This window comes from Ahaetulla prasina, chromosome 1, assembly GCF_028640845.1.
Source record: "Ahaetulla prasina isolate Xishuangbanna chromosome 1, ASM2864084v1, whole genome shotgun sequence".
Classification (NCBI taxonomy): Eukaryota; Metazoa; Chordata; class Lepidosauria; order Squamata; family Colubridae; genus Ahaetulla; species Ahaetulla prasina.
Genome location: NC_080539.1, coordinates 320,504,071 through 320,516,774, shown reverse-complemented (window position 1 = coordinate 320,516,774; position 12,704 = coordinate 320,504,071). Strand labels below are relative to the sequence as shown.

Sequence of the window (12,704 nt, the reverse complement as noted above, 5' to 3'; positions counted from 1 at the left end):
CCTGCCAACAGGTTTGCCATCATTTCCAGTTAATCCTCACCTTTATCTTCTTTCACATTCTGGAATCGTAGGTAGTGGGCTGCCTTTTCTGTTTCTAACTGGATAACCGTCATTTCAAGTTCTTTATTAGCTTGCATTCATTTTACATTCATTTCATCCACACATTTTTCTTTCCTTCCCATTCTTTCTTCCATCTCTTGTAATTTTTGCTCATTTTTCATAATTTGCTGTTAGAAGCATTCAAATTTACCATCCATCAATTTTATCTTTTCTTTAAGTTCTCCAGTCTCCAGCTCCTCACTTCTCCTCTCTCTTTTCAAATCTTCATTTTTCAGCATTACACCTTGCATGGATTGCAACATTAATTGTAGATCTTAAATGAATTTGATCTTTCCCTTTGCATCATTTCTTCTATGGATCTTTGCCCTGCTGAACTCAGTTCTACTGTCGTAGCTTGGGCTACCTGCCTCCTTCCTGTACCAATCCTTGTTAAATTAGGTGTGCTCATCATCTGTCACCAATTTAAACCAACCTCTCCACTTATTTACAGTCCTCTTATTTCCCTCCAGCACACCCTAAATATTGTTTAGCTTATTCCTTTCCTATTTATCAAGTCTGAATTCTTATTCTTATATCTATTGTACACACTCTTAGCACACTAACTTCAATAACTTATAATTTCTAAATATTTATATCAATCCATGGTTCAAAATTATCAATCCAAAACAATCAGTATCAAAAATTCATTAATAGAATATGACGATGTCATGGAGCTGGTGGATGTTAGAGACCTTGCGCACCTCCACCTTCCGTTTCAGGATGTCCCACAGATGCTCAATAGGGTTTACGTCTGGAGACGTGCTTGGCCTGGAGGGGATCATGCTCTGCTTCAGTATGTCACAGTACATGTCGGCATTCATGGTTCCCTTAATGAACTGTAGCTCCTGAGTGCTGGCAGCACTCATGCAGCCGCAGACCATGATATTCCCACCACAATGCTTGACTGTAGGCAAGACACACTATACTTTTCACCTGGTTGCCGCCACACATGCTTGACACCATCTGAACCAAATAAGTTTATCTTAGTTTCATCAGACCACAGGATATCATTCTAGGAATCCATGTCCTAAGTCTGCTTGTCTGCAGCAAACTGTTTGCAGGCTTTCTTGTGCATCATCTTTAGAAGAGGCTTCCTTCTGGGACAACAGCCCTGCAGACCAATTTGATACAGCATGTGGCTTATGGTCTGAGCACTGACAGGCTGACCCTCACCCCTTCAACCTCTGCAGCAATGCTAGCAGCACTCATTCCACTATTTCCCAAATCCAATCTCTGGATATGCTGCTGAGCATGGGCACTCAACTTCTTAGGTCGACCATAGTGAGGCTTGTTCTGAGTGGAACTGTCCTGTTAAACCACTATATGGTCTTGGTCACCTTGCTGCAACTCAGTTTCAGGGTCTTGACAATCTTCTTATAGCCTAGCCCATCTTTATGTAGAGCAACAATTTGTTTTTTCAGCTCCTCAGAGTTCATTGCCCTGAGGTGCCATGTTGAACTGCCAGTGACCAGTTTGAGAGTGAGAGCAATAACACCAAATTTAACACACCTGCTACCCCTTCACACTTGAGACCTTGTAACAAGTCACATGACACCAGGGAGGGAAAATGGCTACTTGGGCCCCACTTGGACATTATCACTTAGGAGTGTACTCACTTTTGTTGCCAGCAGTTTAGACATTAATGGCTGTGTATTGTGTTATTTTGAGGGGACAGCACATTTGCACTGTTATACAAACTGTATATTCACTACTTCACATTGTAGCCAAGTGTCATTTCTTCAGTGTTGTCACAAGAAAAGATATATTTAAATATTTACAAAATGCAAGGGGGTATACTCACTTCTGTGACATACTGTATATTAAATTATTATATATGTATGGAACAGAGGGTTTCTCTGCGCCCAAATTTCAAAATATTGAGTGTTTTGACAGTTTTAAGCAAGTGTCTGAATTTCTGCATAAATCCTGTAGAAATGCTCACTTCAACAGTTCATATATGAATATTGAACATTTTTAAAATGGCTGTATCATGAAAAAACTTCTTAATAACAAAGAAGAAATTCTCAGAAATACGTTTACAAGTAGTACAAATATTTATACTAAATCCCAGAACGTGGAATAGAACAGGGTTGTCAAACTCCCGCACTGTATCACGCACTGGCCATGCCCATGCCTGGTTTAACAAAGGAGAAAAACTCCCAATACATCATGTGACGACGCCATGACAATATGAGTTTGACACTTTTGGAATAGAATGTCCATTTTATCTGAAAGAGATTTGTTTTAACAAATTAGTTCAAATTCCAAGCACTATAAGAAATGAACTCAGATTCATTATAACTGGCTCAGTGTTCTGGAATTCAACATAGCTGGTACTTTTTCTATCATATTTAAAATCGAGGCGCTCCATAATCATCAGGCATCCGCTCAATGTTATATCTAAAATTAGAAAGAAAAAATGAAAAATTATGTAGTCCACTGTATTTCCCTCATTGTATTAAGCTGGTACAAGTTTGGAATCTTAGAAGCACCTATTATCATTACGCAATTAAGACAGTAGTTCAAGGTGCTGCACCATTCAGGCTAAGCAACTGGAAGAAGCAACATATTACTAAATACTTGTAGGAAAAATTACACATTATAGAAGAGTATTATATTATATACTATTGCTTATTCAGTGCCATCAGCTATCCTGAATCACTGTGAATCATGCAGTGCACAAATGTAATAAATAAACAAACATAAGTTTATTTAAAGCAAGTAATATAGAAATATAAGGGTATGAAATAAAGTTGATCCAGTATGTATTTATGTGTATGTGTGTGTGTGTGGGGGGGGACTAGTTTCATAGTTTTCTCAGTTAATGTAGAAATGTGATTGTATTGCGGCTTTTATTACTATTTAACCTCTTGTTTTTTGTCATCCAAGCAGAATGTTTCTGACATAAAAGGCTGTGTATGCAGTTTGGCCATACAGTTCATGTATACATGTAATATTGTGTGTGTGTGTGTGTGTGTGTGTGTGTGTGTATGTGTGTGTGTGTGTGTGTGTGTGTTTGAGTTGCAGTTTGGTTTACATTGAGTCGCTGTCTAAAAATGCATGTGCGCACGCGTGTGCATACACATATATACATAAATATACACATGCTCTTGAACGTTCAGATTATTACAAAACAATATCAAAAACTACATTTCATTTGGTCAGATAATGCTTTCTCACATACCTGTGATTGGATATATACATTATTGGTACTCCTGGGATCTTTCGTATTCTTCGCTTCAGGTCTCTGTCTACAGTAGCCACTATGTAACATTTGTGCTGCAAGAGAGACAATCTGGTTATAAAAACACCAAATCAAGTATTTTCATTTTTTTAAGCAACTGTCAAGAACTATGATGAATTATTTAAACTATTTGTATGCCAGATGGCCTTCTCTGGAAGGTGAAATATTAACTAGAGTCAATGTCCAATTAAATATCAGCTTCTCTTGTGGGTCACTGAAATGAAAACAAACCGAGAAGCTTTTTGTGAACAGAACAGCAAGGGAAGTTCATAGAATAGGATGTACCTGAGTGACTCTCTGCACCAAACAGTCATCAGCATAGGTTCCTTTGTGAGTACATGGCAATCGCTCAAATCGAGGATCTTTTGCTATCCTGCAGAGTAATAACAGAAAAAATTAGGATAGATTATTAAAAACAGACCCAAAAAAATCACATTTTTGTCTTTTTTTTTTTTTATTAAATGGGTTGCTATACATTCATCAGGAAAATAGGAATTCTGGGGAACATAATTTGATATATTTTTTTCTCCTGACAAATCCTGAGGTTCATGAACAAGGCAAATATGAGCTTAATTCATCTATTTTCTGCACTCTTAATACCAAACCAAGAAAAAGGCGTAGAACTTTATGACAAAATTCCTGGGGTCCTGGAAGACTTAAGAAAATTATTAAAGTGCAACCCTTAAGGGGGGGAACATGCCAGTTTCTGGGTTAGTATTATATAATTTGAAGATGGAAACTTGTTTGCTCCTTGTTTTCTCAGGAGACATTCAAGGTACTTTTCTATGAGGACAGAGCATGGTTTGAAAATAATTAGGAAAAAGTGTTTTAGAATTCGTAAAAGCAAAACATCTCTCTGCCATTTATTTTCAAGAAAGGCACAATCCTATTTTCTTCCAATATAAATGGTTGTTATCTAATACAATGCTATTTTTATGAATGATCTGTGAATTCAGTGATATCTATAAAAATATCTCAATTGCGTTAGTAAAATAGATGGAAATATATTTTATTTTGTATGTTTTGAATGCTCTCGGTTTTCTCTTTGCAGCAGAAGAAAAATAGTTTTTTCCCCACAGGCATGAATATTCTTTCAAATGTAGCTGAAAGCAGAACTGAGTCTCTGTTCTACAGGAATTTAGGACGATCTACTGCCTTGGCTTATTCTCTTTAAGAAATTTCTGAGGTTGAAATCTATGGGAAAACAAAGTGATGGAAAAATATGAACACATAATGGAGTATAGGATTTATATTCTAAACAAATTATGAATCCTTAGTCTTAATATTTTTACGTTAAATAAATCCTATCAAAGAACAGAGTCAAATTATTACACTTTTACCTTAAAGCTACACGGTACTTCTGTCCCAGTTTCTCAATTTCAGCCATGACACAATCTGTGATACAAGGAATGCCTGCAGAAATGCACATGTGTAACTATCTAGCACTGATTTTTTTTTTTACATGATACACTTAAACTCTTATGTAACATTTATTGTTTTTAATAATAATTTTAGTAAGCATTTTAATGAAAAGGAAAAATATATACACAGACCCAAACATAAAAAACAACCAAAAAATAATAAGTACATATTTGAGGGATTTATAAGTGTTATAGAATTAGGTTAAAAATGAAAACTTATTATTAGTAACTTTATTAATAACTGTTAGTAGTGCTTGAATTGTTAAATTAATTTGGTGATACTATCTTCCATTGTACATAATTATACAATTCAGTAGAATTAGATAGGAATAAATGATATTTAAATGATATATAAACATTCAAAATAGTAGTATAGAGACAAAAAGGCATAAAAAAGCCTTACAACCACATTATTTATTTATATTTAACTTTTAAAAGAAACTTTTTAAATAGTCATACTTAATGTTAGAAAGTCCAGATGTCTTAAATTTTATTTGAAGGCTCAAAACTTCCAATAAACATTTCTTATGTTGGAGCTCCCTACTATGATTACAAACATCTTGTAAAATGCACTGCATGTGATTTAATACAGAAAACACAAATAATAGAAATTTCTGGGACAAATATCAACAGCATCAGATATGCTAATAATATTGCCCTGATGATTGGAAACAAGGAACTCCTAAGGAATCTCTTGAAGATGAATGCAAAAACTTGGTCTGCTGCTCATTATTTAAAAAAAAATATTTCAAGAGCCAGCCAAATTTTTTTCAAATCTTTATTGCTTTATTGCTTGCTCCACTACTTGCAGAAAGAACTGCAGAATTTTATCTTCCTAGACTCCAAACATTCCAGAGACACAGCCATTAAATAAAACAATAGCTGCTGGTCTGAGAGATACAGACAAAATAATTACATTCGACAATAGTTTTCCCAATTGCAATATATGACTACAAAAGCTGGACATCAGAAAGGCTAAATAAAGAAAAGGGTTATCGGCATGAAGAAAATTATTGAGAAAATGCACGAGATGAACAATTAAACATATAATCTAAAACTAGTCTGTTCACTGACAGCGTCAATAAAGAATCTAAAACTTAAATATTTGCGGTATATAAGGGCAAGGGAGACCAAAGAAGTTCCTACACTTGGAGAAATCAAAGGTAATTGGCAAAAGGGTAAAAAATATAAGATGGCTAGATAGGATCAGTGATGATTTATATATCTAGACTTATATACCGCTTCATAGTGCTTTTACAGCCCTCTCTAAGTGGTTTACAGTCAGCATATTGCTGCCAACAATCTGGGTCCCCATTTTACCCACCTCGGAAGGAGGGAAGGCTGAGTCAACCTTGAGCCTGGTGAGATTTGAACTGCTGAACTGCAGCTAGCAGCTGAAGTAGCCTGCAGTACTGCACTCTAACTACTGCACCACCTCTGCTGAAAAAAGCAATTATATACATACTGTATAGTCCCGGGTATAATAATATCCATCTTGTCATGTAGAATCAGAACTGAATGAATAACAAAACAGTTCTGCTTACCAGCCGGTGCATATTCTTTATTTTTAGTTATCCAATAACATCTTTCTAGTGGCTGCCTAGGACTAATCAGGATATTTTATAATACTCAAGTCTAATTATTTAGAAACATGGAAATATTTGCAAATTTAATAAAACAAACACTAAAAGCCAATGTAAATCTTAACAAATGATACAGATCTGGATACTTACATTTGGCATAGAGACAATCCATCATTGATTGCACTAGATCCAATTTGGCTTTAATGGAAAAATTAATAAAATTGGTATCCACTAAGATGTAATATGGAGGTCCTAGTTGTGTGTTATATTGGAAGAATAAACATGAAGGATATTTGGGACTGAAAAAGAGAAACACTGATTTTATTACTTTTTCACATAAAACAAATACCCTATTATATTAGTGTAAACCAAAGAGTAATATTGATGAAATATTTTTTGCATGTTCACATTATCTGTCATTGCAGTATTCTAATTGGAAGTTTTTCAAGCACAAATGCAGTATCAGAATTCAAAATAGTATTAAAATGCTGAAGAATGTGGTGTCTAGTCTTCTTCCTAAGTGCATAAGAATACCTTTTGGAACATGTCATTTCATTAAGCCATGTGATGTTTCACCTAACAACGTCACTTGGTGACAGAAATTCCTGCCCCAAATGTAGTCATAAGTCAAAGACTACCTAGTGATTAAAAAAGTGAGGCTTTTGCAACCCTTATGTTCATCACAGTCCAGATTGTGGTTATTAGTACGAAATCCATGACTCCCAGCCACTTGATTCACAAGTCAATTACAAAAGCCACAATTTCTGTGGTCTCACAAGAAGTAGCTGTCTCCTGATCCTTCTTCAGAGGGACTCTGCTGATCAGAATTTGCTGTCTGGCCAGTCTCTGCCGCAATACCATCCCAGCTCCTTCAGAGACATCTAGTTCACCACTAGATTTCACCCCAAAACCAAGAACAATGCATCTTCACATCTTCATTGTTTCTGTTCTGACCTAGGCTTCCTGAGTCAGTAAAAGACACGAGTAGTCCCAAAAATCTCTTTTATTGTAACAGCTGTGAATTCTGTTCATTCACAGATAAGTCCCAAATAGTTGTAAAGAGTCCTTTGGGAAAAGGCTGATAATCACCCACCTTTATCTTCCTTGACACGCTGCCAAAGACCTAACTGGCAAAGCCACACAGAGTCCAGAATCAAACAGAGCTTCAGACTGCACAGAACTAACTGCACAGAGTTAACAATGTTGCTTCCTGCAAAGGCCCATGTGCCTTTGCTCCTCTTTTAAGTCTTATGGGAAGGGCCAATCATCTCAAGCCCTACTCCTGAGTAGCCCCTTTTGTTTTAACTGTTTTTGCCTCTGGCAGCTCTGCGCATGCACGCACTGGCAACAGGCTCCCCCTGTTCCTCTGTCTCGCTGAGGTCCGACTCTGGAGGCAGCACGTACCTCCCAGAATCCTCATCTGAGCCTTCCCGAGACTCCAGGACTGGCCCACTGTCCAACTCTGCTGCCAGCTCCACAGCCGCAACAGTTTCGATGATGAAATAATGAAATAATGATGAAATGTTTTTTTCTTACAATATACAGTGTGGATAGTTGCTCAAACCATTCCAATCTATCTATTTTTAAAGACCTTTATTTCACAATATCTATCTGCCATTTCTAATACCTTTGAAGGATTGACACATTGCACAGTTTGCTTTGGACAGCATATTTCAGAGGTGGTGGTTTCTTTTTACTTCTGTTCAACCATGTCAAATTCTCAGAGACTATCTAGGCAGGTCCCTGCAATTTTCTTGGCAGGTATTTTAGAAGGAGTTTGCCATTGCTTCCTTCCTAGAGCTGAGAGAAAATGACTGTCCCAGAGGTAAAAGTAAAACTCTTGGTCTTCCGGATTTTAGCTTGCTGCCTTAACCATTACACCAAATTGGCTCTCATTTAGTTCTTAATTATGATTAAATCATAATGTAGTTCGTAACTACAGGATACCCCAATTCATTGTATAAGCTAAATTACTACATGAATGGTTCATGCATTGGAATGGGAATTAGATGAACTAATCTTGCAGTATAATCCTTTAGGCTGGGGTGTCGAAACCTGGCCCCTTGAAGAGTGGTGGACTTCAACTCCCATAATTCCCCAGCCAGCATGAGCTATAAATAAGAGCAAGTTGCTGGCTGGAGAATTCTGGGAGTTGAAGTCCACCACTTTTCAAGGGGCCATCCCTGCTTTAGGCGAAAGAATAACTGTTATGCTAGATCTAAGCAGCGTATCATGAACTCTTTAAAATAATGAGCTTGATGTATTATTGCCAAAATTGCAGAGGAAATTGTTTGAACTTAGATGTCAAGCTTCAAAATGTGCTCATGCTGCTTTCACTTTCACTGCTCTCAGCTTACCAACGAACTATGGCTGGTGGTGGGGCGGGGTGAAGGAATATATCTTAGTATAGCTTCCAAAATATATTCTTTGATTATTCAATAAGGGTAGGAATAATTTGATACTCACACTTCTGTCTCCTTGATGGCACTGGGATCTGCTTTCTTCTTTTCTTTAGGTTTTGCTCGGTCTTTCTCTTTACTAAAATATTAAAAAGATTTATAAATGCATATTGTGAAAATTGACTGAATTACTCAGAGGCAAAATTCAGGAAGAAATAGAATCATACATATAATTAGTATAAAAATGTGAGTATTTTGAATTAAATACTTCAACAATTGTCACCATTAAGTGATAACAAAAATCTCACATGCGCTGATCACGAAGGCTGATCATGCGTTTCATGGCAGCATATTTCCGTGCTTTCTTCTGTTTCCCCTAGAAAGAGAAAGAAAAGATGGAAAGTCTTCACTACTGTTACAATATAAAGCTTTAATTTCTCAACTTGATTCCAAAAGTCAATCTACTTTTACCTAGTAGATTAATTCTGGACTCTCACTCCAGTCTTCAATTTCATAATAAAGAAATGAAATCCTTTGAAATAATATCAAAATGGTCTTAAGAGTGAGAAGGTACAATGTGAGTGCTATTATGACAACTATGAAAAATAATTTTATTTTATTTTAAAACATAAATTAAGGACACAATAAAATGGGAGAAATTAAAACTCATTTTTAGGCAGGATTTCTGTAGTAAAGATGAATGCTTTTGCTAGAATGAAATTTTTGTTTCAAACAGTACTTGTTTTGACAACTGACGTGCAATTCAAACAATGGCAGAAAGTTATATCTATATGGCAAGGGGAAAAGCCCTGAGCTAAATCTAAAATGTTATAAAATGCAAAGGAAAGAGAATTGAAATTGTATTTTGCAGCTTGTGATTTGTTTTGGATAAAAGAATGGATATAGCTGAGAAACAAGAGCTCTTTAGAGTTAGAAGACTACAACCTGAGGTTTGGATGGCCTGGATACCTTTGGTGATAAAAGCTGAAATGTGCATTTTAAAAATCATTTTATTAGATCTGCCATATCGAGAAACCTAAGCTGTGCATGAAAATAACTTCTCTGAACATAAGAAGCATTTAAGACAAGAAATAAGACTGGTAGACAAAGATAAATGTTATTGTAAGATATTAGAATTTTAACAAGTTTACCAGGTCATAGTTGTCAATGTTTTTCTTATTTACTGTTATCAGAAATATTCAAAATGAATAAAAACACTTATGGGATACAGCAGTGTTGGCGAACCTTTTCGGCACCGAGTACTGAAATGGGAGTGCATGCATGTGCATGCGGGAGTGCCAGAAACCAGAAGAGCAGCTCCCCAGTGCACATGTGCATGCTGGGAAGCTGAACTTCTGGTTTCCGGCATGCACATCGGTCACCTGGTTTTCCGATTTCTGGAATGCTGGAAACTGGAACACCAGGTGACCAACGGGCATGCACATGCCAGAATATTTCAATATATGATTACTGTGGCAAGATTACTATATGTACAAGATGGAAAGATTGGATATTATCCACCATGGGCAAACGGAGAAATTGACAGAATGTGCTTTGATTGGAGAAAGGACAATAACTGCATTTATTAGTGACTAGAAATCCCTCATGAATTTTTGAAGAGAGTAATGATGTTAGAAGCCATTTCTTAATATTGTTATATTTTTCTTTATCTATTTTTTTTCCTGAGACATGATGTAGCAATGGTTAAGTGCAATACTGCAGGCAAACTGCCCACAGGCTGGAGTTTGATCCTGATGGGGCTCAAAGTCGACTCAGCCTTCCAGCCTTCTGAGGTTGGTAAAATGAGGAGCCAGATTGTTGGGGGCAATATGCAAACAAAGCTTACATTGTAAACTGCCTAAATACTATTACTATTCTTTTTTTTCTTGTTGAACTTTTAGTTTTTTATGTTATTTCTTTTCATTTCCTCTGTTCTATTTTAGCTTGTATTAGTTCTTATTGTTACTGTTAAATCTTTTAATTTATATATATATAAATAAATAAAAGAAATAGTATTCCATTCTATTTATAGTTTAAACTGATAATATCATACTATGTTCATACTCCCCAATTCACTCTGGAGCATTAAGAAATTGCCCAGATCAGATCTGAACGATCAGTGAAATCACCCTTTCCCTCAATTGATTCACTCTTATTTCTCACATCCTAGTTATTCTCTCTATATGACCAAGGCAACCCAACTGTATTTTCATTCAATTGTTCATTCTTCACAGTAGCTCTTCTTGTTTTTCACACACATTCCTTGTTATTTATTTCCAGTGTATGCAACCTTTTTATGTTTCTGGTTACATGCGCAACTCAATTCAAACCAATTTGTCATACCATTTGTCACTTTTTTTTCTAAATCATCAAACATGCTAGAAACTTTTCACATTCATACATTTCTCAGTGATCTTCTGAAGAACAAACAGTCTTTCTCTTTCCTGGAAGTTTAATGAAATTCACAAGAACAGTCCATCAGTCTTTCTCCTAGTTGCCCGGTGTTATATCTATTTTCTTCTTTTCATTCATTAATTCGTGTATTTTACCATACAAACTAATGACAAACTGTCTTCCATTACAAACTTTCCTGACAGTTAGAACAATTAATCAGTGGAACAACTTGCCTGCAGAAGCTGTAAATGCTCCAACACTGGAAATTTTTAAGAAAATGTTGGATAGCCATTTGTCTGAAATGGTGTAGTTTCCTGCCTGGGCAGGAGGTTCTACTAGAAGACCTCCAAGGTCCCTTCCAACTCTGATATTATTATTATTATTAAACTATAATTTTCCATGTTTCTCATCAGAAGGGCCAATAGATATTAACCTCTGCCACTCATCATGGTTTTGGTCAACTGAAGCTTTTGCATGATTATTCTGAGTATGATAAAAAAAACGAAGACTAGATTACCATTCTTAATTGTGCCTATCTATTAAAAGTAAGGGCATTGTGTCAATTGATCTTGGCCTGATGTGGCCAGTACGTATATCCCAGGGAATGGGACAACTCGCTACAGCCAACTCGATGTGGGACAATTTACCAATTCTATTTAATTACTTAAAATAAATAAAAATTATTTTAATTTTTGCCATTCACATTTCATTCTGTCCCTCCTTTTGCATCCTTTCTTTAATGATTCTAGTCCATCAATTCTTTGATATTAGTGTAACTCTTGTCCTGCAGCGAGTTGTCTTGTGGTGAGATGGCCGGCGCAAGTTGGCCACAATGAATTGTCATAGACCTTATATCCCACCTTTAACTTCATACTTTGGAAACTAACTGATTATACCCTATGACTATCATTAAGTGTTGTACCTTGATGAAGGTACACTTCATGTATGCATATGCACTTCATGTATGCGTATGCACTAAGACAAATTCCTTGTGTGTTCAATCACACTTGGCCAATAAAAAATTCTATTCTATTCTATTCGAATGACACCCTTCCGCACTCTCCACTATGGCTGGTAGGATGGGAGTTGGTGAACGCTGCTCATGGGAATTTTAGGAAGCCCTCTCTTCTTTATATACATCCATTTCTTTCTTTTATTCACATTCCTTCTCGGCGTTAATGAGCCTCCATAAAATATAATACTGAGATTGGGAGCTGAGTTCACACCAAGCCACTTGATGTAATAGCAAGTAATAGCTGCAGGAATCAGGCAAAAGAAATAAAAGAGAACTGTTGTGGTGTACCTTTCTCTTCCCACGGAGGCGCTACCACAAGGTGACGCCTACGTCCAGCCAACCGAGTCATTAAAACTAAAGCTCTGCGTGTTATATAGCTGTCCGAAAATCGGTCACTCACCATCTCTCAGTTCCCACGACTCAGCCGCTGCGGGCAACACCGCTAAAGTTTTTTCGAGTTACTTCCGCCGCGCGGCACACGTGTCCCGCTTTTAATACATCACTTCCGGTCATCGCCGTCAGGGGGGGAGGCTAGAGCAGCCTGGTTCC

The 12,704-nt window shown here is 36.6% G+C and overlaps 1 protein-coding gene across 2 annotated transcripts; it reads right to left on the bottom strand.

The window, feature by feature from the left end:
• Positions 1 to 2,282: 2,282 nt before the first annotated feature.
• On the bottom strand, positions 2,283 to 12,693 carry FCF1 (FCF1 rRNA-processing protein). Of its 2 annotated transcripts, none has more exons than XM_058162356.1 (8): positions 12,556 to 12,693; positions 9,055 to 9,122; positions 8,814 to 8,885; positions 6,498 to 6,646; positions 4,684 to 4,756; positions 3,629 to 3,716; positions 3,284 to 3,378; positions 2,283 to 2,499 (listed from the first exon to the last, which is right to left on the bottom strand). In XM_058162356.1, exons 1-8 carry the CDS (start codon positions 12,556 to 12,558, stop codon positions 2,451 to 2,453), a joined length of 597 nt encoding a protein of 198 aa, XP_058018339.1. In that variant the 5' UTR covers positions 12,559 to 12,693; the 3' UTR covers positions 2,283 to 2,450. The 2 variants fall into 2 exon arrangements, with proteins under 2 accessions (XP_058018339.1, XP_058018340.1); XM_058162357.1 differs by lacking the exon at positions 12,556 to 12,693 and adding an exon at positions 12,444 to 12,507.
• Positions 12,694 to 12,704: the final 11 nt, after the last annotated feature.